Below are 25,154 nucleotides of genomic sequence, written 5' to 3' on the forward strand. Positions count from 1 at the left end.
AATAAAATAGAAGATAGTGAAGATATCGATAAATTTCTTAAGTCATATGATTTGCCCAGATTGAGTCAGGAAGATATACACAATTTAAACAGACCAATAACAAAGGAGGAAACAGAAGAAGCCATCAAAAGACTACCAACCAAGAAAAGCCCTGGACCGGATGGCTATACAGCGGAGTTTTACAAAACCTTCAAAGAAGAATTAATACCAATACTTTTCAAGTTATTTCAAGAAATAGAAAAAGAAGGAGCTCTTCCAAATTCATTCTATGAGGCCAACATCACCCTGATCCCAAAACCAGACAAAGACACTTCAAAGAAAGAAAACTACAGACCAATATCTCTAATGAACTTAGATGCAAAAATCCTCAATAAAATCCTGGTGAATCGAATACAAAAGCATATCAAAAAAATTGTGCACCATGACCAAGTAGGATTCATCCCTGGGATGCAAGGCTGGTTCAATATACGGAAATCAATAAATGTTATTCACCACATCAATAGACTTAAAAATAAGAACCATATGATCATCTCGATAGATGCGGAAAAAGCATTCGACAAAGTACAGCATCCCTTTGTGTTCAAAACACTAGAAAAACTAGGGATAACAGGAACTTACCTCAACATTGTAAAAGCTATATATGCTAAACCTCAGGCTAGCATCATTCTAAATGGAGAAAAACTGAAGGCATTCCCTCTAAAATCTGGAACAAAACAGGGATGCCCTCTCTCACCACTTCTATTCAATTTAGTTCTCGAAATACTAGCCAGAGCAATTAGACAGACAAAAGAAATTAAAGGCATAAAAATAGGAAAAGAAGAACTTAAATTATCATTATTTGCGGATGATATGATACTATATCTAACAGACCCAAAAGGGTCTACAAAGAAACTACTAGAGCTAATAAATGAATTCAGCAAAGTGGCAGGATATAAAATCAACATGCATAAATCAAAGGCATTCCTGTATATCAGCGACAAATCTTCTGAAATGGAAATGAGGACAACCACCCCATTCACAATATCCTCAAAAAAAATAAAATACTTGGGAATCAACCTAACAAAAGAGGTGAAAGATTTATACAATGAAAACTACAGAACCCTAAAGAGAGAAATAGAAGATCTTAGAAGATGGAAAAATATACCCTGTTCATGGATAGGAAGAACTAACATCATCAAAATGGCGATATTACCCAAAGTTCTCTATAGGTTTAATGCAATGCCAATCAAAATCCCAACGGCATTTCTTGTAGAAATAGATAAAGCAATCATGAAATTCATATGGAAAAACAAAAGACCCAGAATAGCAAAAGCAATTCTAAGCAGGAAGTGTGAATCAGGAGGTATAGCGATACCAGATTTCAAACTATACTACAGAGCAATAGTAACAAAAACAGCATGGTACTGGTACCAAAACAGGCGGGTGGACCAATGGTACAGAATAGAGGACACAGAGACCAATCCACAAAATTACAACTTTCTTATATTTGATAAAGGGGCTAAAAGCATGCAATGGAGGAAGGATAGCATATTCAGCAATTGGTGCTGGGAAAACTGGAAATCCATATGCAACAAAATGAAACTGGATCCCTTTCTCTTGCCATGCACAAAAGTTAACTCAAAATGGATCAAAGAGCTTGATATCAAATCAGAGACTCTGCGTCTGATAGAAGAAAAAGTTGGCTCCGATCTACATATTGTGGGGTCGGGCTCCAAATTCCTTAATAGGACACCCATAGCACAAGACTTAATAACTAGAATCAACAAATGGGACTTACTTAAACTAAAAAGTTTTTTCTCAGCAAGAGAAACAATAAGAGAGGTAAATAGGGAGCCTACATCCTGGGAACAAATTTTTACTCCTCACACTTCAGATAGAGCCCTAATATCCAGAGTATACAAAGAACTCAAAAAAATAAACAATAAGATAACAAATAACCCAATCAACAAATGGGCCAAGGACCTGAACAGACACTTCTCAGAGGAGGACATACAATCAATCAACAAGTACATGAAAAAATGCTCACCATCTCTAGCAGTCAGAGAAATGCAAATCAAAACCACCCTAAGATACCATCTCACTCCAGTAAGATTGGCAGCCATTATGAAGTCAAACAACAACAAGTGCTGGCGAGGATGTGGGGAAAAGGGTACACTTGTACATTGCTGGTGGGACTGCAAATTGGTGCGGCCAATTTGGAAAGCAGTATGGAGATTCCTGGGAAAGCTGGGAATGGAACCACCATTTGACCCAGCTATCGCCCTTCTCGGACTATTCCCTGAAGGCCTTAAAAGAGCGTACTATAGGGATACCGCCACATCGATGCTCATAGCAGCACAATTCACAATAGCTAGACTGTGGAACCAACCTAGATGCCCTTCAATAGATGAATGGATAAAAAAAAATGTGGCATTTATACACAATGGAGTATTACGCAGCACTAAAAAATGACAAAATCATGGAATTTGCAGGGAAATGGATGGCATTAGAGCAGATTATGCTAAGTGAAGCTAGCCAATCCCTAAAAAACAAATGCCAAATGTCTTCTTTGATATAATGAGAGCAATTAAGAACAGAGCAGGGAGGAAGAGCATGAGGAAAAGATTAACATTAAACAGAGGTGGGAGGGAAAGGGAGAGAGAAGGGAAATTGCATGGAAATGGAAGGAGACCCTCATTGTTATGCAAAATTACATATAAGAGGTTGTGAGGGGAAAGGGGGAAAAAAACAAGGGAGAGAATTGAATTACAGCAAATGGGGTAGAGAGAGAAGATGGGAGGGGAGGGGAGGGGGGATAGTAGAGGATAGGAAAGGTAGCAGAATACAACAGTCACTAATATGGCATTATGTAAAAACGTGGATGTGTAACCGATGTGATTCTGCAATCTGTATTTGGGGTAAAAATGGGAGTTCATAACCCACTTGAATCAAATGTAAGAAAGATGATATGTCATGAGCTTTGTAATGTTGTGAACATCCAATAAAAAAAATACTGATCTAGATAGCATTATGCAAACACTTTATTCATTCAACATTAACTGGCAAAGTCTTTCCAGTTCGATAGGCGTACTTCTCAAACACTCACACCTGCTTCACTGATCATGCTGATAGTTTAGAAAGTATAACTAGATCACAATCAAAGGAGAATCAAAAATATGTCATTTGGATAAGTTTTTAAAGACAATAAATGACCCAAATAAACTCACTAAGGTTTGGGGGTTTGTTTGGATATTTTTGGTGCCGGGGATTGGATCCAGGCCCTTGTGCATGCTAAGTAAGCACTTTCTCACTGAGCCACACTCCTGGCCCAAGCCACTGTTGCTATTTTCATTAAAAACAAAACAAAACAAAAAAACTCATTATAATAATAATACTATTGTGACTCAGCAATAGAGTGCTCCCCTAGGACATGGGTGGGCGGCTGGGTTCGATCCTCAGCACCACATAAAATAAATAAATAAAATAACAGTATTGTATTCAACTACAACTAAAAAATAAATATTAAAAAAATAATAATACTATTTAAAGACATTCAAATTCTAAGAAATTGGTCCTGCAAATAGAACAAATGTGTAAAATTACATTTGTGCCAATCATTCATTGAAGTATTGCTTTGTAAGAACACAGTTTGTCAAACACCTAGAGGACTGATTAAATACATTGTAATAGGTCCATAAATGGAATATTATACAACCGATAAAAGAATAAAGCAATTTAATATGCCCTAATATAGCACTACCCACAAGAGACATTGGTTAAAAAAAAAAAAAGGTAAAGGTATATAATAAAATGTATAACAGACTACAATAGTGTGTTCCCCATGCCCCCAGGAAGAGAACAGGATTTGCTAACACTGTTACATGCATGGAATATTTCTGGAAAGATACACAGTTGCTAACAACTTTAGTAATGGTTAAAGAATGGGAGCTGAAATTTTTACTTTTTAACTCTATGTTCTTTCACACCATTGTATTTGGAACCACATGCATGTATGACAATTTTTAAAAATGTGTTCTTTTTAGGTATAAATGACAGTAGAGCGGTATATTATACATACATGGAGTATAACTTATTCTAATTAGGGTCCCATTCTTGTGGTTGAACATGACGTGGAGTTCCACTAATTCACATGTGGACATAGGAAAGTGATGTCCAATTCATTCCACTGTCTTTTCTGTTCCCATCCCCTCCTTTTTAAGTCAAGTCAGCCCTCACAGCTTCTGTGTCCATGGATTCAACTATCTTCCAAATGAAAATGTTTGGGAAAAAACTGTGCCTGTCCTAAACACATACAGACTTTTCTCTTGTCATTACTCTATAAACAATACAATCCAACAATCATTTACAAAGCATTTATATTGCATTAGGTTGTATAAGTAATTTAGAGATGACCTAAAAGTATATAGGAAGATATACATAGGTTATACACAAATACTACACCATTTTATGTAAGAGACTTTAGCATTCACAGATTTTGGTATTTATAGGGGTCCTGGAACAAAAAAATTTTTTTTTTTGGCAGGATCTTACTATGTTGCCCAGTCTGGTCTTGAACACCTAGGATCAGGCAATCCTCCTGTCTCAGCCTCCCAAGTACCTGGAGCTACACGGAACTATAGGCAGGCACCATACCCAGCTTAATTTAAAATTAAAAAAAAAAAAAGTGGTTTAGGAAAAAAGTTACTCTGGTAGCGATGTGGAAGAAGAGACTAGAGCAGAATGACATCTGGCAGGCTACTGCAATAGTCCAGGCAAGAAAGAAGATGAGCGAACCTGTAACACCAGCAACTTGGGAGGCTGAGGCAGGAGAATCACATGTTTGAGGCCAGCCTTGGCAACTCAGCAAAAACCTGTCTCAAAATTAAAACATGAAAAGGGCTGGATGTAGCCCCTGGGATCAATTCTCAATATCAAGGAAAGAAAAGGAGAAAGGAAGGAAGGAAGGAAGGAAGGAAGGAAGGAAGGAAGGAGGGAAGGAAGGAGGGAGGGGCGGGGAGGAGAAAAGGGAGGAAGGGAAGGAAGGCTACACAGCCAGAGCCGTGTCAGTTAAGTTGGAAAGACTCCAAAGCTCATTTTCCAGACAGAACCCAAACTAGGATGAGTAAATGGATAAGTAGGTGAAGATGAGGAAGGATGGCTCCCAGGATTTTAGCTGAGGAAGATTTCATGCTTGGAGTCACTCACTCCTGGTCTGTCCCTTCCTCCAGTACAGGACAGAGATCTGCCTGGGTGAACTGAAGAGAGAGGTAGGTGTCCAGGGCTGAGGGTATACCTGCGTGAACAAAGAGTCTGACCACTGACCCTCCCCATCCCAAACACGTCATCTCCTCCCACCCCTCCCCCCCTACACACACACACACACACACACTCACCATCATGTGGACTCATGGGCTATTCCTCATGCGCTCACTCAGATAAATTAAAATTATATACTCTCCTACACAGTGCACTTTGGGGGAAAAAGACCCATTAGCATTATTCTTCCTTCCCATGAGCAGCAGAAATGCCTCCAACATAAAGAAAATACTTCGGGTTTTTCTCCTCCTCCCGTCTGAAATTTGCCTGGCCCTCACTTTGGCACAGCAGCCAGAGGAGCTGCCCGATGCTGTATTTGCCTGCTGCTGCTACTGGCTGAAGCCAGCTGGCAAGGGGTGCTGGGAAAGGCTCCACCTCTTCCCAAGAAGTTAGGGATCTGGTGAGCGAGTAGATCAGGAGGAGAGCGGCTTGCTTATAAAGAGGTTTTGCAGAGATGGACCCTGACTGTGGAAAGTGGAGGTGGAAATGGCTTCGGACAGACCTGTATTTTTTCCCCAAAAGCAATTTTTAAAAAAAAAAATTTGTTACTCTGCTCACATTCCACAAGGATGAGTCTTATTCATTCCTGGGCATAGTTATCCCTTCCAAAAAAAACTACTAATTTTTTTTCCTTTAACGGGAGAGACTGAGTCAGGACTTGGGCAGCTGTTCTCACCCCTGGGCAGCCCTTCCTGGCCCTCCCCAGCTTCATGCAGACTGAGAACAGCTGAGCTCAGCCGAATCAAAACCCTGAGGTTGAGGCTGATGGTCCAGGCAGCCTCCCAGAGCATGTTGTCGAGGATCTTTGCCAGGAGCTGCAGCCCAGCAGACGGGCCCACAGAAGATCTCACCAGAAGCAGGTCTCGGCCTCCCATGTGACTCTCTCAGTTCCTGCACTGTGGTAGCCAGCAACCCACCTCCCCAGCCCAAGCACCCCTGACAGGAGAAGGGGCCCAGGGGCCTCCACCAGCAGCCCTTCCTGGACAAGGTTCCTCTTTGCTTTACACCTTCATCCTGTCCCCCTGCCCCTCCTCCATCCTCCACCACATTGGCCATGTCTCTGTGTTCTGATGCCCTGCCACCTGGGGTGACTGCCTCTCTCAGGACTAGCCAGTTCCTAAACAGGAGACTCCCACCCCAACTAATCCAGGGCCCATACCCCAATCACATCCTTTCTTGGGGTTCCATCCTCAGGGCCATTATCACCAACCCTACTCGCCTCAGGGCCAGCAACCAGACAGCCAGGGACCATGCCTATGCCTCGGAGCCCACTGAAGTGATTCAGACCAGCCGACTGTGGGAGGCCATCCCATCCTGTGACCAGCGTTTTCCTCTCCTGATCAGTTGAGGCACTGTCACTGCTTTTAAGTAGCCAAAGATGGTAGCTCCAACCTTGAGAGTAATAAAAGTGTCTTCATGCGTAGGCGTGCATTCCTGCAGCCCCAGGGATCGAGCTGTGCTCACCTGTTCCTTTGTGATATTACCCCTTGCCCTGTTTGGGATAAAATGTTCCATGGAAATGCCCTTTGTGTGTCCCCTTCTCTTACTCTGCCCTTGAGTGTGGCCTTCCTAGATATCAGTCAACCTGACAGCAGACACCAGGAAGCTATTCTGAACCCCTGAAACCTGACCCCTTGCCTCATTTGAATGGCTTCTCCTCAATAAAAGGGGTCAGCGCTCTCTCTCTCTCTCTCCTCTCTCTGTGGACCCTTAAGGTCAGAGGAGCTGCCACAGAACCTCCCCAAAAAAAGGTATTTCTGTCTCTTGTGTGGTTATTTCGTGCAGCCCAGTTCCCCTCGAGTGACCCTGAGTGTTTTAGTCGCGAGCTGACCCCAAACTTGTCCACAATGCCTTGCTCACTTCTTCCCCAGAGACCATAAGAAGGCTCTGGCCCCCAGTCTCCTCCTCTGGTGTCTGTTGCTTCCCCCTGGGGAGGCATGCGCCTCCTCTGGAGATTTGTGAGCATAACACATTATTTTTCAGTGGTGGCCACCTCTCATCTGTTGGCCTTGCCATTTCCAAATAATAATAAATTTATAATAAGAGGAATAATAATTTATTATTTATTGTAATGTTATGATATATTATTCATAATAATATACGATGAATAATAAATGACACCTACATTATAAGGAAATTATAATAAATGATTTTGAAACAATGACCTCAGACTTCAGCTCCCATCCTCTCCTGAAACCATCCTCACCAGACTGCCACACCTCCTGATGGCCAGATCTGATGGGTACACTTGAATACACCATAGCACTCCCCACTTCCTCACTGAAGTGCCCCTGTTTATGTGGTGTCCCTCTCTGGGGTCCTACCCCTCTGGCCACTCCTTCAAAGACTCTTCTGCTGGCTGAAACTCCCTTGAATATGGGGACTTGCCCTGCGTCCTGTTTTCTTCTGGTCCACACAGGCGCTCCAGGTGCTCATTACCGACTGTGCGACCACCACTAGACACCCACCTCGCTCCTCTGCTCCACACGCCCCTCAAGCTCGACACCGCCGACACTGAATTCATGATCTTTTGCCCCAAAGCTGCCTTCTTTCTTTTCACTTTTCAGAGCAGCCTCACCAGAGACCTGGGAGCCTGCATGGCTGACGGTCCAAGCGCCAGGGAGTGCCGAGGTGATATGCATCCTCCGCCCCTCATCTCCACTTCTACTGCGGCTGCCCCACATCAGACCCTCACCCTTTCATCGGGGCTCCAGCCCTGGGCTCTGATTTCTCTGCATCTACTCCTATGAATCCCTCCAACTGCACCCTGTTGCCCCCAAATACTTCCTCATACAGCTCCACTTCTTTAGGGCCCTGCGTGGCTCCCCACTGCTACCTGGATAGTCTAAGCTCTTCAGCCTGATAAATCTAGTCTTTTTTTTTTTTTTTCTTTTTAGTATCAGGGATTCAACCCAGGGGCACTTAATCACTGAGCTACATCCTCAGCCCTTTTTATTTTTTATTTAGAGACAGGGTCTTGCTGAGTTGCTTCGGGCCTTGCTAAGTTGCTGAGGCTGGCTTTGAACGTGCAATCCTCCTGCTTTAGCCTCCAGAGCTGCTGGGATTACAGGCATGTGCCACAGCGCCCAGCAAATCCAGTTTTTTGTGACTGGTTCATCTCCCTCCCCACTTGCATCTCAGGCCCTCTCCTTCCCCCACCCCATACTCCAGCCACATGATCAGTGTGCGCACTGCGACAGCCCGACAGCCGGACAGCCCGGGCACCCTGCACACCTCCAACCCTTTGCTTCTGAGCATCCCTCAACTGGGAACACCTTTCTTCCCCTGTCCAGAAATCACCCATTTTTTCCCCCAAACTCTCCTTCAAAGTCCCTGCTTTTTGCCTCATATGCAGCACCTACAACACTGGTTTGCTCTCATTTCTTATTATAGTCATTCAAAAATATTTCTTGAGAATCTACTTTGTGCCAGGACCTGGCAACCCCAGAGACAACAATAACCAAGACAGACATGACCTCAAGGAATAGTTTTTCATGCCTATCGTGCCATCTTCCTCCCCAGAAACCACCTTGCCTGCCTCCCCTCCTCTGATCTGAACAGACTGCAAGACCAAAGAACCCCCCCACCCCCGGGCAGAAGGTACAACTGGCCCTGCAGTTGCCCGCCCCCTCCTCCCAGAGCCACCGTTCTGAAGGGTCTGTCTATCTGGCCATTTCACACCCTCCCCATAAACCTTCCATGCCTCCCCATTACCAAGTCCAAACAGACAGGGCTTCCTCGCAGGCTCTTCCCCATTTTTCCGGGGTCTCCTCTCAACCCAAATGAACTGCATTTCCTATTTCCACTTGGCTTTACTTTTTCTCCACGACTTTGCTCCTTTTGCCGCCTCTGTCTTAAATTCCCTTTCCTCTCCTACCTGGATATCTGTTGCTGTTTAACAAACTTCCCCAACCAAGAACCAAAGGCACAATTCTGGGGTCAGCAGTTTGCTCAGAGCTCAGCTGGGACAGCTCATCTCTGCTTCCTGGAAGGTCTCCCTGGCAATCTATCTGGCAACTGGCAGGGCTGTGGGCTAGTGCACTAGTTCATGTCTGCCCATGTGGCTAGCTGGGGCTCACGTGGCAGCCAGTTTCCAGGAAGCAAGTCCTAATGGGCTGGCACTCGGGAGATCTCTACTTCCATCATGTTATCTGGAGTCCCACCATGGCCAAGCCCACAGTGGATGTGGAGTTGATGTGGAGCCTTTAGTGTAGCAGTCTACACCGTCCACCCTCTCCTCCTACAGAGGTGCAGCCCTCCTACGTGTGAAATGTCCCACCCTTCCCAAAATACCCGTAATATTACCCATTATGCCATCGGGCTCCAAGTCCAGGAGTTCATAATGTGAAGCTGGTCTGGACGTGGCTGAGTCCTCTTGGGAACACTCCTCAGATGTGCCTCCTCTTGACTCAAAAACCCCTGAACTAAGACAAGTTATCTGCCCCATGTGACTGGTGTTCAACGATGAAGCAAGAGTAGGCTGCATCCAATAGGAGCTCCAGTAAAAAGGGAAGAAACGGGAGGCGTTAGCAAACCTGGGCCAAAGCATTCTGAACCACAGTCAGGCCCAAGTAATCAGCACCACTACTCTAGTGGCAGGGAGTGTTACTTAAAGAGGGTGTGGTTCTGCCAGGCTTTTAGTTACACCCTTTAGAGTCTCACTCCTGTCCTCTGAGAGGCCTGTCTTTTCCCTAAGCAAAAAACCATATGTATATGGATCAGCTTCCTGCCCAGAGGAAGCTGGGGACCCAGAGGCTTCTTTTTCATTTCGAACTGTCTCAGCACCTTTCAGTCCAAACTGCTGGAGCTATTGCCAATACAATACTCCTTAAAATTTTATGGGTTTTCTGTGAATATTATGGGTCCACTTTGTGGGCAAGATGCCACATACATGGTTAATTTCAAGAAGACAGTACTTCAGCTGTGGAACAATATCCTTAATATTCTTTGAAACACTTTTGTTTAGTTGAGAAGGTCTACTAATTATCACTTAAATCTTCCTGGCATCTCAACAAAGGTTCTACAGACATACCCTTGATTTACCCTTTCTCTTTAGACCAGTTCTTTCTCTCTCTCTCTCTCTCTCTCTCTCTCTCTCTCTCTCTTTAGTACTGGGGATTAGACTCAGGAGCACTCAACCACTTAGTCACATCCCCAGTCCTATTTTGTACACAGCAGTGAGAACAGTTTGATCTCACTGAGTTGCTTAGCACCTCGCTTTTTGCTGAGGCTGGCTTTGAACTCACTATCCTCCTATCTCAGCCTCCTGAGTTGCTGGGATTCAGGCAGGCGTCACTGAGCCTGGCTTAGGCCAGTTCTTACATTGAGAATCCACTGCCTCACTGCCTGCTGAAGAGACTGGAAATGAGAACTGGTTTTCTTTTCCAAACTGGTTTTCTTTTCCCATTTAGCTCATCTCTCTTTTATTATACTTTATCATGCCAGGTATAAGCACCCAAATAGTATTTCATCTCTAGATTCCTTTAACCAAGTCCACAGATTTTTCAGGTGCTATCTCAATCCATTTTGTGTTGCTATAGAAAATACGTGAGGCTGGGAATTCAGAAAGAAAACAGGTTTATTTAGCTTACAGTTTTTGGAGGCTGCAGATCCAAGATTAGTGACGGTATCTGGTCAGTATACCAGTATATCACCAGTATATCTGGTGAGGGTCTTGTGGCTGTGTCACAATGTGGTAGATGGCATCACATGACAGAAGTGCAGAGGAGAGAGATCATGTGGTGAGAGAGGAAGCAATGGTGAGTTAAGACTAACCCAGTCCCAGGAAACCTGACCCACTAACCATTCATGAGGGTGGAACCCCTTTAACTAATTATGCTCCACTAGTCCTCACCTCTTAAAAGTCCTGCCACCTCGAAATCTTGATATGCTGGGTACCAAGCATCTAGCACACAAACTTTCAGGAGACTCACTCAAACCATATCCAAACCATAACAGGCATATTTTCTATCATATTTTTGCCAATTGTTCCACCACCACATAACACAAGTTGCCCTTGTCCCAGCTGCTAAGCAGTTTTCTTACTCAGGAACAGCTGGGAGCCATGCATGGTAGCTACAGGGTAGGCAGATGTTTTACATGCTGGCTCCAGGAGAAAGTACTCCTGCAAACTAGGTCAAAGCTATATGACCTTCTGAGACCTACATGTAGAAGACTCTCAGCATCACTCTGCCATACTCTAGTAGCTGAAGCAGTCCCAGCCCTGGAGATTCAGGAAGAGGGGACATAGACTTCACTTTCTGACAGGTTGATCTGGCATGATTCATTGTGTTCTGTGTGGCATCAGTTGGAATCACACGTGCTTCTGTGATCGTATGGCAAGTCAACTGGGAGGTGGCTGATCCCAAATGGTGACTGATGTGAACTGGGACACCTCAGTTGTCCATGTGGCTAGCTCAGACTTCCTCACACAGCAACCAAATTCCAAGAAGACAAGTAGTCCCTATGTACAAACACTTCTTAGGCTTCTGTTTGCATCATATTTGGTGATGGCCTGTGGGTCAAAGCAAGGCCCAAGGCCACACCCAGAGTCCACAAGGAAGGGGATCACATGAAGGGGTGGATACCAGGAGGCATGATGTAGCAATCTGCCATTCCTGGGCCACTCCATTCATAGTTGAAGACTCAGATCACGCCTCATCTCCTCCAGGAAGCCCTCTTGACAGACTAGACCACCAGCTGGCCCTTTTTTAGACTCCCACAGTACCATATCCACACCTCCTGTTTTCTAATTATCTACATAACCTATCTATACATGTCTCTCTCTCATTTTGGAACAAGCCTTTGTCAATCAACAAATATATGAAAAAAAAATGTTCACATCTCTAGCAATTAGAGAAATGCAAATCAAAACTACTCTAAGACACCATCTCACTCCAGTCAGAATGGCAGCTATTACGAACACAAACAATAATAAGTGTTGGTGAGGATGTAGGGAAAAAGGCACACTCATACATTGCTGGTGGGACTACAAATTGGTGCAGCCAATCTGGAAAGCAGTATGGAGATTCCTTGGAAAACTTGGAATGGAACCCCCTTTGACCCAGCTATCCTTCTCCACAATCTATACCCAAAGGACTTAAAAACAGCATACTACAGGGACACAGCCACATCAATGTTTATAGCAGCACAATTCACAATAGCTAAACTGTGGAACCAACCTAGATGCCCTTCAGTAGATGAATGGATTAAAAAATGTGGCATATATACACAATGGAATATTACTCAGCAATAAGAGAAAATAAAATCATGGCATTTGCAGGTAAATGGATGCAGTTGGAGAAGATAATGCTAAGTGAAGTTAGCCAAAAAAAAAAAAAAAACAAATGCCAAAAACAAATCCCAAAAAAACAAATGCCAAATGTTTTCTCTGATATAAGGTGACTGACTCATAGTGGAGTAGGGAGAGGGAGCATGGGAGGAATAAACGAACTCTAGATAGGGCAGAGGGGTGGGAGGGGAAGGGAGGGGGCAGGGGATTAGCAATGATGGTGGAATGTGATGGACATCATTATCCGAAGTACATGTATGAAGACATGAATTGGTGTGAACATACTTTATATACAGAGATATGAAAAATTGTATTCTATATGTGTAATAAGAATTGTGATGCATTCTGATATCATATATTTAAAAATTAAAAGCAATTAAAAATAAAAAATAAAACAAAATAAAAAGGAACAAGCCTTTGAGGGCAGATTGTTCTTTTAATCTTCATATTTGTAAGGTTGAGTCCTGTCCTGAAACATTGTTGATGCCAATATGCCTTTTAATTATTTGATGAAGTAAACATCCATGAGTAAAATTTTTAAATAATACCTGTTGAAAATTAAGTTCTATCTCCATTGGTGCTTCCTCCTCTCAACTTATGTATGCTCTGAATCCTAAGAAATAATCTTTATTTTTTATGTTCTATTCTCAAACCATACAACCAGTCTTTGAGGAGCTGACCTCACCTAGAATTAGGAGGTGGCAGGGTGACGAGCAATAGTTCCAAGAGTTTTTAATTCCACAGACTATATTTCTAGAGGAGATTGAGTATCAAGCAAAAGTAGCTAATTTTCTTTCTCCCCTCCCCCAAGTAAGGACATTAAAAATTTATATACCGGGCTGGGGCTATAGCTCAGTGGCAGAACACTTACCTAGTATGTGTGTGGCACTGAGTTTGATCCTGAGCACCGCATTAAAAAAAAAAAAAAAACTAAACAAATAAAGGCATGTTGTCCACCTACAATTATAATTTTTTAAATGCACATACCATCTACCACAGCCACTTCAGAAAAGTGGAAGATACAACCTTAGAAATGAATTACAGAAAGGACAGGTATGGCCAGGTGCAGTGGTTCACACCTGTAATCCCAGCAACTGGGGAGGCTGAAGCAAGAGGATCCCAGCTTCAGCAACTTAGCAAGGTCCTAAGCAACTTAGTGAGACCTTGACTCAAAATTTTAAAAAAACAAAAAATTAAAAGGGCTGGGAATGTGTCTCAGTGGTTAAGTGCCCCCTAGGTTTGATCATCCCTGGTAAAGAAAGAAAGAGCAGGTATGTGGTATCAATTAACCCAAAACTGGGTGTAGACTTGACAGCCAAAAAAATCAGAAGGGCCTTAAATGTTTTGACATCTGATAAAATCAGAAGGGAGGGCTAGGGTTGTGGCGCAGTGAAAGAGTGCTCACCTAGCATGCACGAGGCACTGGGTTCGATCCCCAGCACCACATAAATATAAAATATTGTGTCCACCTAAAACTTAAGAATAAATATTTTTAAAAATCAGAAGGGAAACACAAGTACTCCTCCCTGTCTGCTGATAAGACCCCTGCTCAAACAATCCTCTTTATTAAGAGGACCAGGCACAGTTCCTGCTTATCCTTGAATAGTGGGCTTCATTTTTCTACCTGCCTTTGGAATTATTCGAACTGCCAATCACACCCTCCAGGAGGAAATGGGGGACATCCTAACCTTTTTGATACTTCAAAGCCTGCCTCCTGCACATGCTATTTCTGAGTTCAAGTCCTGTGTGATAATTCATGGTGTCTGATGTCCTCCTCTGGACTGTGAGTATATGTGACCTACAACCTGCTATTGATCTTACCTGTCTAGGGTGGTGTCATGCATTCAGGCATCCCCATAACCCTAGGGTAGGGACCTTTCCCCCATCAATAGGCTAAAGAGGAGGGGATCCAAACAAGGGTAACCATCTAACAGACATGCCCAGGGTGCCTCACATACTGGACCAGTTAAATAAGTCTAGTAAGGTCTGACGACCACCCTGGGAGCACTGGGGAGCACTATGCATGAAGCCAGGAGATGAGATCCATAGGCCTGGCTCTTTCCCAAAGTATGTGTTTGACTTCTGACAGACTATTTCCCTTCTTGGACTTCAGATCCCCTTTAAAAAACAATGGGGTGACTCTACCACCTCCATGGGTTTACAAGGACATTCTGTGAAACCTGTGAATATGAAGAGGGAATGGCTGGCCATACTTTGTTGCCCTAAAGAAATCTAGCTGGGGCAGCAGGAGATAGTGGGAGAAGGAAAGGCTAAGGAAGCAGCTGGGCAGCCCCAGTGTAGCAGGAACTGTTGCTTTGGCTGGATTCCCTCTTGCTTTTAGCACTCTGACTATCCATTAGGAAGTGGGAGTTTTAAAATCTCCTCCCCTTTATCACCCTGGGTCTGTCCCCAAACCTCATCTCATCCCACTTGAGTCTTTCACTCCATCCCACTGGAGACCTTGTTCAGGCAGAAGCACAGTTACATGCCCTAACAGGCCACTCCCCCTCCCCTTCCTGAAGGCAAAATGCCTAGGGACTCAGAAAGTAGGCCAGGTTCTCTTAACTTTATCAAAGTAGCACAGCAAGGCCTTGTGCCCAGCAACACTCAGAGACGAGGCAGCAGGGTGGGAGATGAAGCACCAAGGGCTTTGGCCAGCCAGAGACCTGATTGGCTGGACCACTGGGTATGGTTAAGAGACCTCTGGGTATTCCCATCTCCAGCTGTGGGTGTGTGTGTGTGTGTGTGTGTGTGTGTGTGTGCGCGCGCGCGCGTGCACGTGAACAAGAGAAAGCAAGCAAAAAAAGAGTTAGATGCCAAATTGTGTTCTAATAGGAAAAATCCCTGATTTAAGAATCAGAAAACTGCCAAGTAGAAGGAAACACCCCACCATGGAGAGTCAGAGAGGAGGCCAGCATGTCAGGAATGCAGCAGGAAGATGAACAGGAAAGATGGGGTGGTAGGGGTCAGCAGCCAGAGGCCAGGCCATTCCAGGGCCTAAAAATTTTCCCTATGGACAATGAAAAACCAGGTAGACTCATCCTTGCAAAGGGGTTGCCTTAGCAGACAAGCGTTTCATAGTCTGAGACCCTGCAGAGCTTGGGGAAAGTGCAGACTGAGAACTACAGTGAGAGGGGCCTAGGTGGGGGGTGGGGAACTGCAATTTTCATAAAGTTTCTGTAGTTTACCAAAGTGAAACCACCCCCTTTGGACTGGGCTATCTGCAAGGCTCATTCTAGTTGGAGTAGTTCATCACTCTAAGCTCTGGAAGACCACCTAGCTGCTCTCCAAGGGATAAAGAAGAAAATGAAACTCCCACTTGTGTGACAAGGGAGAGAGTCCAACAGTGCCTTTACAGTATTGGAACTACAGTGAAGATGCCAGGGCTGACTTCTATGAAGAAACAGGAGAATGGGCAGGCAGAGAGCTGGAGTGCAGGGTCAGCTCACAGTAAACCATGCCCAGAATTCACACAGGACAGAAGGATCAAATCAATCAAATAAACCTTTATTTTTTAAAAGATGTATTGGCATACTTGTGGGTGGGTGGGCAAGTCATCAGCACCAGATGTGAAAAAAGGACTCCTTCTGGTGACACCACATTGATGGGGTAGCCAGGCCTGGTGGTGCACACCTGTAATCCCAGCTACTCTGTAGGGGGAGGCAGGAGGAGTAGGGGGAGGCAGGAGGATTTCGAGTTCAAGGACATTCTGGGCAAATTAGTGAGACCCAGTCTCAAAATAAAAAGTGCTGTGCAAGCACCTCAGTGGTAAAGTACCTCTGGATTCAATCCCCAGTACTGGGGAAAAAACTGATGAAGTAGAAGAGGTACTCCAGGAAATCAAAAGCTAGGTCTCGGCCTATTCTTTTTCCAGATTTTTCATAGTCTCCACCCCTTTCCCAGAGTTCTCCCTATTTCCTCTCCCACTAGGCTGCCCGCAGCAGAGTGGAATGGCTCAGCACTGAGGGCTTGGGTTCCAAGGCCAGCAACTGGCCAACCCAGAAGTGGGATTGCAGGGGTGAAATGTGACCATTGATGTAAAGTGCCCAGCACAGTGCTTGGTAAAAAACAACACGAGTTTGTCTGAAGACCAGACAGTTTTCACAAAAGTGAGAGGAACCTACCAGACCTTTGGTTGGGGAGGTGCCAGCACAGGAGGGAGACAGGAGTACCAGACAGCAGAAATAACCCGCAGCCTCCACTGGAGTACCGGAAGCGGGCTGGGCTGGGCTAGGCTGGGAACCAAGAAAGGGTGCAACCCCTACCTTCTTCCAACGGGCTGCTCTAACCCGCTTCCTTTAGAGAGACCGGGACTTTCCCACATAGAAACCTCTCACGGGTGGCTCGGGAGGAAGATGGCCCCAGCCGAGAAGTCAAGAAGGAAGTGTAGCCGACCTCCCTCCTGCATTCCTTACCTTTTGGTTTTCCCACTGATTTCTGAAGACCGTGTCAGAAGAAAGGGTTAGAGCCTTAAAAGGAGAGAATCATTGCGGGGGCTCGGGGAAGCGGCTAACGTTTTTTAGGCTGCCCCACCCTGATCTCAGGGTCCAACACTCTTGTGTCCCTGGCCAAGCCAGCCAGTCACAGGCTGAGGACCCCCCTTCTGCAGCAGTCAGCCACCTTCCCACACCAAGACCCAACCACCTCCTCCCCCCTTCTCTGCCCGCCCCCTCCATCCTTTCCCCACAGCCTCTGATTGGCTGAGCCCTGAGGCCCTCCCTGCTCTCCCTTCTCCCACCCCTGGTGAAAACTGCGGGCTCTTTGCAGGGTGCAGCAACTGGAGGCGGCGGTGCATCCAGAGGAGGCTGCTGCAGCAGAGCAACAGAGCGCAGGTGAGAGCTAGAGCCAGGCCGGACCTGGGTCGCAGGGAGAGCCACCAGGTGCCCTTACAAGCCTTCTCAGCCCAAGGCTTCGGGAAACTGAGGGCGCCGGGGAAGGATCTGCTTCCCAGGCCCGGGCGGGAGTGGGACGCGCTGCAGGGTAGCAGCCACGCCGCAGCCCGCCTTTTACGGAAGGCGCTCGGTAGTTTTTACTGCTGGAGGACGGTCATCTGGGGCTGGGGCGCTGGAGAAGAACCGAGAGGAAGGACACTAAAGACAGCCTTTGGTTCTGCTCTCCACCCAGACTCTCCACTGGCTCTCCACCGAGCCCAGTTCGCAAAGGTGGGAGCGGGGCAGAAATGGGGGGAGAAGACAGAGGGTGGCAAGCTACAGGGAATCTCTGCAGGGTGACCTCGCCGGGGGCTGGGTGTGGGGCACCAGAGGTAGGGAAACCGCAGTGCCGCGGGCGGGGACTGGGTGGAAGGCAGGCAGACGGGGGAGGGGAGATCTGAAAAGGATGAGAGAGGGGGAAGGGGAACCTCAATTGAAAAAGGAGAAGATTAGAATACAGAAACCAAAGAAGGGTGGGGCCAGCCGAGCGGGGGCTGGAGAGCGAGGCAGCGCAGGGCTTCTCTGGGTTTGGGCTGCAGGGACACCCAGCAGAGGAAAAAAATAGACTGCCCCTCCTTAACCACTCTCTACCCTCCCTTTGGCTTTACATCCCCCAGCCCCAGCCCCAATGAATTTATTCCCTTTCTTTCTCTGGCCACGCTCCCCCTTCCTCTTTTAGTTCCCAAGCCCGTACTCCTCCTCCGTAACCCAGTGCCCTCAAATCAAAGACCTGCGCCAGCCCAGGCTCCTCAGCTGCAGAGCCCCAGGATTCGGCACGGGGCGGCAGCCGTACCCAGGAAGGAGAGGGCACCCTAGCCTCGCCCGCCCAGGCGCTGAGCGCCAAGTATCCTGGGCTGTGAAAGGCGCTCCCGGAGCCCTCGGGCGCAGGGAACCAACGCAGGGCCTGAGCGCTTTCTCAGGCGCGGGCCCCTCCAGTGACCTCGCGCCCCTCCAGAGACCGCTCTCAGGCTAGCCCTGCTGCGGACAGTCTAGACTACCATTCCTTGTCACCTCGCGAAGATGCACCTTATATATATATATATATATATATATATATTTTTTTTTTCTTAAGCTTTAAAAGATAAGGCAAGGAGACAGTTGAAGCCAGGCTAGAAAACTGCAACCCCTGAAATCCCAGAGCGCTTGACGTTTGGAAGCATTTTTGGCTCGTTTACAGAGAACACTGTTTCTTTCCCTTAAACACATCAGGCAACACCTTAACTGAGCACCCAGTGGAAGCCTATCTCAGAGCTCATTGACCAGACACACCTGACATCATCCCTAGCAATTAGCCTTTCAGGATCATTTATGCAGCAATGTGCTGCCAAATGTTTGTCATTTTTCTAATCCTCCCCAAACCCCATGGGTATCTAAGGCTCAAAAAGAACCTCATTTCTTCATTCATTCAATAAGTATCTTTTGCCAAGCACGTGGCTGGTAATTCCAGCGGGAGGCTGAGGCAGGAGGATCGCAAGTTCAAAGCCAGCCTCAGCAATTTATCAAGGCCCTGAGCAACTCAAGACCCTGTCTCTAAATAAAATGATTTTTTTTTTAAAGTGCTGGGGATGTGAGTTAGTGGTTAAGCGCCCCTGGGTTCAATCCCTGGTACCAATAAATAAATAAATATCTTTTGAATATCTGTTAATATACCAGGAAATATTCTAGATATTGGTAAAAATTTTTTCGAACAAATGGAAATAAGTCTCTGAATGAGGAAATTTTGTTCAATTGCTCATTAGAGTTTTCATTTTGAAAGACAAAAAGAGTCCTGGAGATTTGGTTACACAGCAATGTGAATGTACTAAACCTTAATGAATTGAACCCTTCAAAAAATGGTCAAGCAGGGCATAGTGGCATAGGCCTGTAATCCCAGCGGCTCAGGAGGCTGAAACAGGAGGATGGCGTGTTCAAAGCCAGTCTCATCAATGACGAGGCACTAAGCAATTCCTGTCTCTAAATAAAATACATAATAGGGCTGGGGATGTGGTTGAGTGCCCCTGAGCTCAATCCCTGGTCCAAAAAAAAAAGATCAGGAGGACTGAGGATGCAGCTCAGTAGTAGAATGGTTGCCTGGCATAATTGAGAGCCTGAGTTCAATCTTAGACACCATAAAAAAATAAAAAATTGACTAAGAGCCTACCACCATGGTGCACACCTTTAATCCCAACAACTCAGATGCTGAGGCAGGAAGATTACAAGTAGGCCAGGTAGGCAACTTAGTGAGACTCTGTCTCTAAAAATAAAAAGAAGGGGAAAAAAGACTGGAGGTGTAGCTCAATGGTAAGTACTCCTGGGTTCGATCCCTAGTACACCACTGCCAAAAATGGTTAAGATAGTAAATGTTATATATTTTTTTTATCAAATTAAACTTTTAAAAAATTAAATAGTGAGTCCTGCCCTCATAGGTCTTACATTCCTGGAAAAAAAAAAAAAGTGGTAAAGATAAATTCATCTAGCTGGGTGCAGTGTAATCCCAGCAACTTTCGACTGAGGCAGGAAGATCACAAATTCAAGGTTGCAAGTTTGAGGCCTGCCTTGGCAATTTAGTGGGATCCTGTTTCAAAGTAAAAATTTTAAAAGGGCTGGGGCTGAACGAAGTGGCACATACCAGGAATGCCAGAGATTGGGGAAGAGGAGAAAAGAGGATAGTGAATTCAAAGCCAGCCTCAGCAACTTAGCCATGCTCTAAGCAATTTAGGGAGACCCTGTCTCAAAATATAAAAAGGGTTGGGGATGTGGCTCAGTGGTAGAGTGCCCCTGGTTCAGTCCCTGGTGGGGGGCGGGGGGCTAGGGGAGTAACTCAGTGGTAGAGCACCCCAGGTTAAGTCCCCAGCACCACAAACTTAAATAATAAAGTCAAAGGAGGAAGCTCTACTAGGAAGTGCTCGGCGGTCAAGCACAGACACACCATTCCAGGGTGCGTTCTCCTGCCTCCTTGCTGTGCTTGAGGGGGAAAGAGCAAGGGCAGTTCCACCTTCTGAGAAAAATGGGGAGAGGAAGAGGGATGGAGGGAGGGGCTTAGATGTCCACCATGTTCCCCAGGAGCCCATGTCCTAGCAGTAAGTATGGGCACACTTGCCCCATCTCTTGGCTGATTCCCATCTCGTCCCACCCCATATCCAGGACTGAGCTCGTGGCACCATGAACCCGGCCATCGGCATCGCTGTCCTGCTGGCAGGTACTGGGCAAGGGACAGGGCTAGCATTCTAGGCATACTGGCTTATCCTTCAGAGAAGCTAATATCTTTCTTGCAACCTCAGAAAGTGCAGGTGACTGAAGGACAGAGGGCTCTTTTTCATCCCAAGTCACTCGACCTAGTGACCTGCGGACTGCCAGAGGTGGTCTTCAGAAACATCCATTGAGCCCTGCCCCATACTAGTGAACTGGACTCTCTGATGAGGAATAAGACCCTCACTGGTCCCCCAAGACCTCCTGTCCTTGAAACACACACACACACAAGACCGAGGGCTCACACAGACTAGGGAGAGAGTCTGGAGTCTGGCAGGGTGGACTGTCCCTCTAGGACTCCTGGTTTGGGAGGAGGCACTCAATGAGTGACCCCTATGTTCTGCTGAGCCTGGCCCATGTCTACTCTTAATGTGGGTGGGAGGCCCCCTGCTCTGTCAGCTCTCCCCCAATTCGAAGGGGGCACTGCTGGTGCCAGTCTTGCAGGTATCCCGAGGGCAGAAGGTGACCAGCCTAACGGCCTGCCTGGTGAACCAGAGCCTCCGTCTGGACTGCCACCATGAGAATACCACCACCTCGCCCATCCAGTACGAATTCAGCCTGACCCGTGAGAAAAAGAAGCACGTGCTCTTTGGCACCGTGGGGGTACCCGAGCACTCATACCGCTCCCGGACCAACTTCACCAGCAAGTACAACATGAAGGTCCTCTACTTAGCTGACTTCACCAACAAGGATGAGGGGATCTACACGTGCGAACTCCGCCTCTCCGGTCAGCCTCAAACCATGCCCCAGTCACAGAACATCTCTGTGCTCAGAGGTGAGACAAGTCCCCAAACAAGGCTGAGAACAACCAGGCTGGTGAGGACAGCAGTTAGTGTCCTTAGCTAGCTGGAAAGGCAAGGAACCCATAGCTCCCTTCCCCTCTCCCTACTGCTGCCTGGTCCCCTGGGGTGCCATTGCCTTCAGTGTGGATGGGAGAAGAGCAGCCTGTCAGACGGCAAGAGCAGTGTAGTAGCCACTTCTACTGCAACTACAGACATTTGGCCTCCCAACCCTTTCCCCCACCTGGAAAGCAGAAATGACCTTACCTCCCTCACCTAGTTTTCTTGTGATGATGTTTACCAAGATTTTCATAAGATATGTGTTCAAGGGGCTCAGAAATCTGCAAATGGGAAAGACAGTTGATTCTTCTAGACCAGCTTGGTCTAGCTAACAATCATGGCACCAATTCCTCTGAAGGGAACACACTCTTACTTTGGGCCTTTCCCTGCCTGTTCCCTCCCCCACCCCATTCTCTCTTCACAGACAAGCTGGTCAAGTGTGAGGGCATAAGCCTGCTGGCTCAGAATACCTCATGGCTGCTGTTGCTCCTGCTCTCACTCTCCCTCCTCCAGGCCACGGATTTCATTTCCCTGTGACTGGTTGGGCCCATGGAGGACACAGGAAGCCTCAGGGCCCAGTGCAGAGAAGGTCCTGCTTCTCTGAGTTGGCTGACCCTCTCCTCCCAGTCCCTCTCACACCTTGGGGAGAAATGGGGACCCCACCCCTTGTAAGGAATCCCAGTGCTGCATGCCATCATCCACCCACCTAACCCACTGCCACTTCACCCTCTCCGCACGCCACTGGCTGTCTTTTTGTACTCTTTGTTCCAGAGCTGCTTCTGTCTGGTTTATTTAGGGTTTATCCTTCCTTTTCTTTGGGAGTTTGTGACAAGGGAAGCCAGGGTAGGAGACCTGGTGGAGAGTGAGATCATGTGACCAGTAGAGGGTACCAGTCTCTGGGTGAGTCTATCCACACCTACCAGAACCACAGGCCTGGGACAGACCTGGACAGGGAGGGGGTGGGGTGTGTCTGGGTCTGGCAGATATGCTCTGTTCTGAGACCTAGCACCTCAAGACCCTGGTGTGAGGGCACCGCCCAGCATGTGTAGTCCATGGCGTGAGGGTGAGAACTGAGCGTCTCCAGGAACATTCTCAGCCACAGCAAAAAAGCCACCCTCTTGCCACAGCAGAAGTCTCCTAGGGACGTTGGGCCAGAGGCCTGATCCAGTGGAGATGCAGAGTCGGCCAGAAGCAGCAGCACAAAATGGAGGGGTGGAGAAGCGGGTGGGAGGTGAGAGCGCATCACCCCTCCACAGTGAAAGACGCTGAAATGTGAGGCTGCTGTCCCTCACTGCTGCAGCCTACAGTTGTGAGGGTGGCAGAGGACGACAAACCCCTTCCTGGATTGTCCCAAGCTCCCAAGAGCTTCCAGATCACTAACCTGCAGGCTCTGCAGGGAGGAAGGAGAGAGTCCCAGAGCCTCAGAGCTTGGCCCAAGTTCCGAAGGGAGGCTCTTCTTTCCCTTTCCCATAAGTGCCAGCCCCTGCTGGCTGGGCCCTGAGCCCCCAGACAGCCCCTGCCCCGCAGACTTGCCTCCTCGGGAACCGAGGGGGGCCCAAGGCAGGCCATGGAGTGAGACCCTGAAGTAGCACACTCCTTGGGAGACGGCTTTTCCCAACACCCAGCTCCCCACCCGGCAGCTCTGCCTGTCCCGTGACTGTGTATAGTGCCACCACAGCTTAATGGCATCTCATTGAGGAAAAAGCAAACTGCACAATAAAACCAAGCCTCTGGAGTCTGTCCTTGTGTCCATCTCTGCTTTTGCAGTCCCCGGGCTGCTTCTTCCCTTGGCTGGGGATCTCCGTGGGCTAGAGATCTGAGGAGACCCTGGGGGACACAAGCCCTTCCTCTTTCCTTGTCTTCTCCCCTCCCACCACTCTCTGCAAACCCCATCCTCAGGGACATGCCTCTGCAGGCTGGGCTTCTTTTCAGAATAACTCTAATAAGACATATTTGCCCAGATAAATGGAAGTTCCCTCTTTGCTGACTCACCTGGCTGCAACAAGGGACCCACCTGCCAATGTGTGGGCCGAGCCTCGCAACCCTGGCGAGGTTTGGTGGGAGATGTCCATGCCATCAAGGTGACAGGACCGGCATGAATTCTTCAACCCAAAAGGCAATAATAGCCAAAGAAAGGGTGGGAGCCAAATACTGTCCCCCTGAATTGGAAAGGTAACAAAGCCTCACCCCTGAATCCCGCCCCTGAAAGTAATGAGTAAAATACGAACAAGTATCAGGGTCATCCTGGGACTGGGGCTCCATTGCTGCGAGTTAGCGAGGCAGCCACGCCAGCCTGCCCCACTCTGCCAGGGAATGTGGGGGAGGAGGCTGACTCATTTGATATTTAGCACTGGATAGGATGGTTCTCTCTGAGCATTTTTCTTAAAGGCTCACATCTAAATTAATGCCACTTGCTCCCACTCTTCCACTACCTCCCGCCAACGCCTATGCCCTGCATTGGCCCCTCTGGTGACCATGTCCAAAATAAAGCAGAAGAAACTTCCCATCACAGAACACGAGACTGCAGGGCAGTCAGCTGATGCAGCCAGCCCTGAGCTCTCTGGGGACGGGACACCCTTGTGACCCTGGTTCTTGCTCAGCACTCCTGGGGCTAGGAAAGAAGACTTGGTGAGAAGAGGGAATGGAGTTCAGATGCCAAGTTCAGGGTAGTGAGAGATCAAACTCAAACGTCTTTCCGGAAAGAATTGGGAGGCCAGGTGTGAAGCCCCATCTGAGAGGCCAGTGTGTGACCCTGGCACCTGCATGATGCCTCCTCTATGCCCTTTGTCACACCTGACACTATCTCCCTGAAGCTTAACAACACTCTTAGGGGCCCCAGAGATGGGACTGCCCGCTGCAATCATCTCAGGGGAGCATCCCTGAGGCATGGAGCAGGTAGGGTTAGCCTAAGGAGGCCAGCAGAGGACGATGGACTATGGGAAGGCAGGAAAGGTGAAGGAAGAGGTCTTCAGACCTCACAACACAAACCAACCCAGAAAGACCAGGCCATGAGCAGGTGGCCACAGGCTTTTAGAGGCAGGCCTCTCTGATCAGGCCAGCAGGTCTGTGGAGGCCGTGGGACATCTATGGTGACAGTATTTAGAAAGGACATGAAAACTGCAAATTCAGGGAAAAGATGGACATCATTCCAAGGGAGCAGGAGGATGTTTGTCACAGGTCCCCTGATGCTGTGCAGATTTCTTTCTTTTTTTATATTTTATTAGTTGTTGTTGGACCTTTATTTATTTTTATGCAGTGCTGAGGATTGAACCCAGTGCCTCACACATGCTAGGCGAGTGCTCTACCACTGAGCCTCAACCGCAGCCTGAGTGTAGATTTCTTGGTTGGCCAGTGAAAATCCCCATGTCTCATGAAGACACACATTTGCCAAAGACATGGCCCCACCCACCTTTTTGCTGCTCCTCACCTCTTTCCCACCTGGCTCTTTAGCCACACTATTTCCTACCTTATGGTCTAGAATTCTTGCCCAAGAGCATCAGATGCCCCTCTGAATCCCCAGTTTGGATTAGACGATTCACTGACGACAGCTGCACAGGGTGCCAGGGTAGG

At 47.3% G+C, this 25,154-nt stretch overlaps 1 protein-coding gene and 1 long non-coding RNA gene across 2 annotated transcripts in view; one reads left to right on the forward strand and one right to left on the reverse strand.

Annotated features, from left to right (window-relative positions):
• Window positions 1-25,154, reverse strand: part of LOC131423956 (uncharacterized) — a 74,989-nt gene that overhangs the window by 15,323 nt on the left and 34,512 nt on the right. The gene's annotated exons all lie outside the window — the stretch shown is intronic.
• On the forward strand, window positions 17,290-23,324 carry Thy1 (Thy-1 cell surface antigen). Its single transcript, XM_046438705.2, has 4 exons — window positions 17,290-17,418; window positions 20,641-20,695; window positions 21,182-21,520; window positions 22,009-23,324. The coding sequence occupies exons 2-4, from the start codon at window positions 20,659-20,661 to the stop codon at window positions 22,119-22,121; spliced, it is 489 nt and encodes a 162-aa protein (XP_046294661.1). The 5' UTR covers window positions 17,290-17,418; window positions 20,641-20,658; the 3' UTR covers window positions 22,122-23,324.

This window comes from Marmota monax, unplaced genomic scaffold (assembly GCF_021218885.2).
Source record: "Marmota monax isolate L192 unplaced genomic scaffold, Marmota_monax_Labrador192_F-V1.1 WCK01_AAM20220418_F8-fsc00081, whole genome shotgun sequence".
In the NCBI taxonomy this organism is placed as follows: domain Eukaryota; kingdom Metazoa; phylum Chordata; class Mammalia; order Rodentia; family Sciuridae; genus Marmota; species Marmota monax.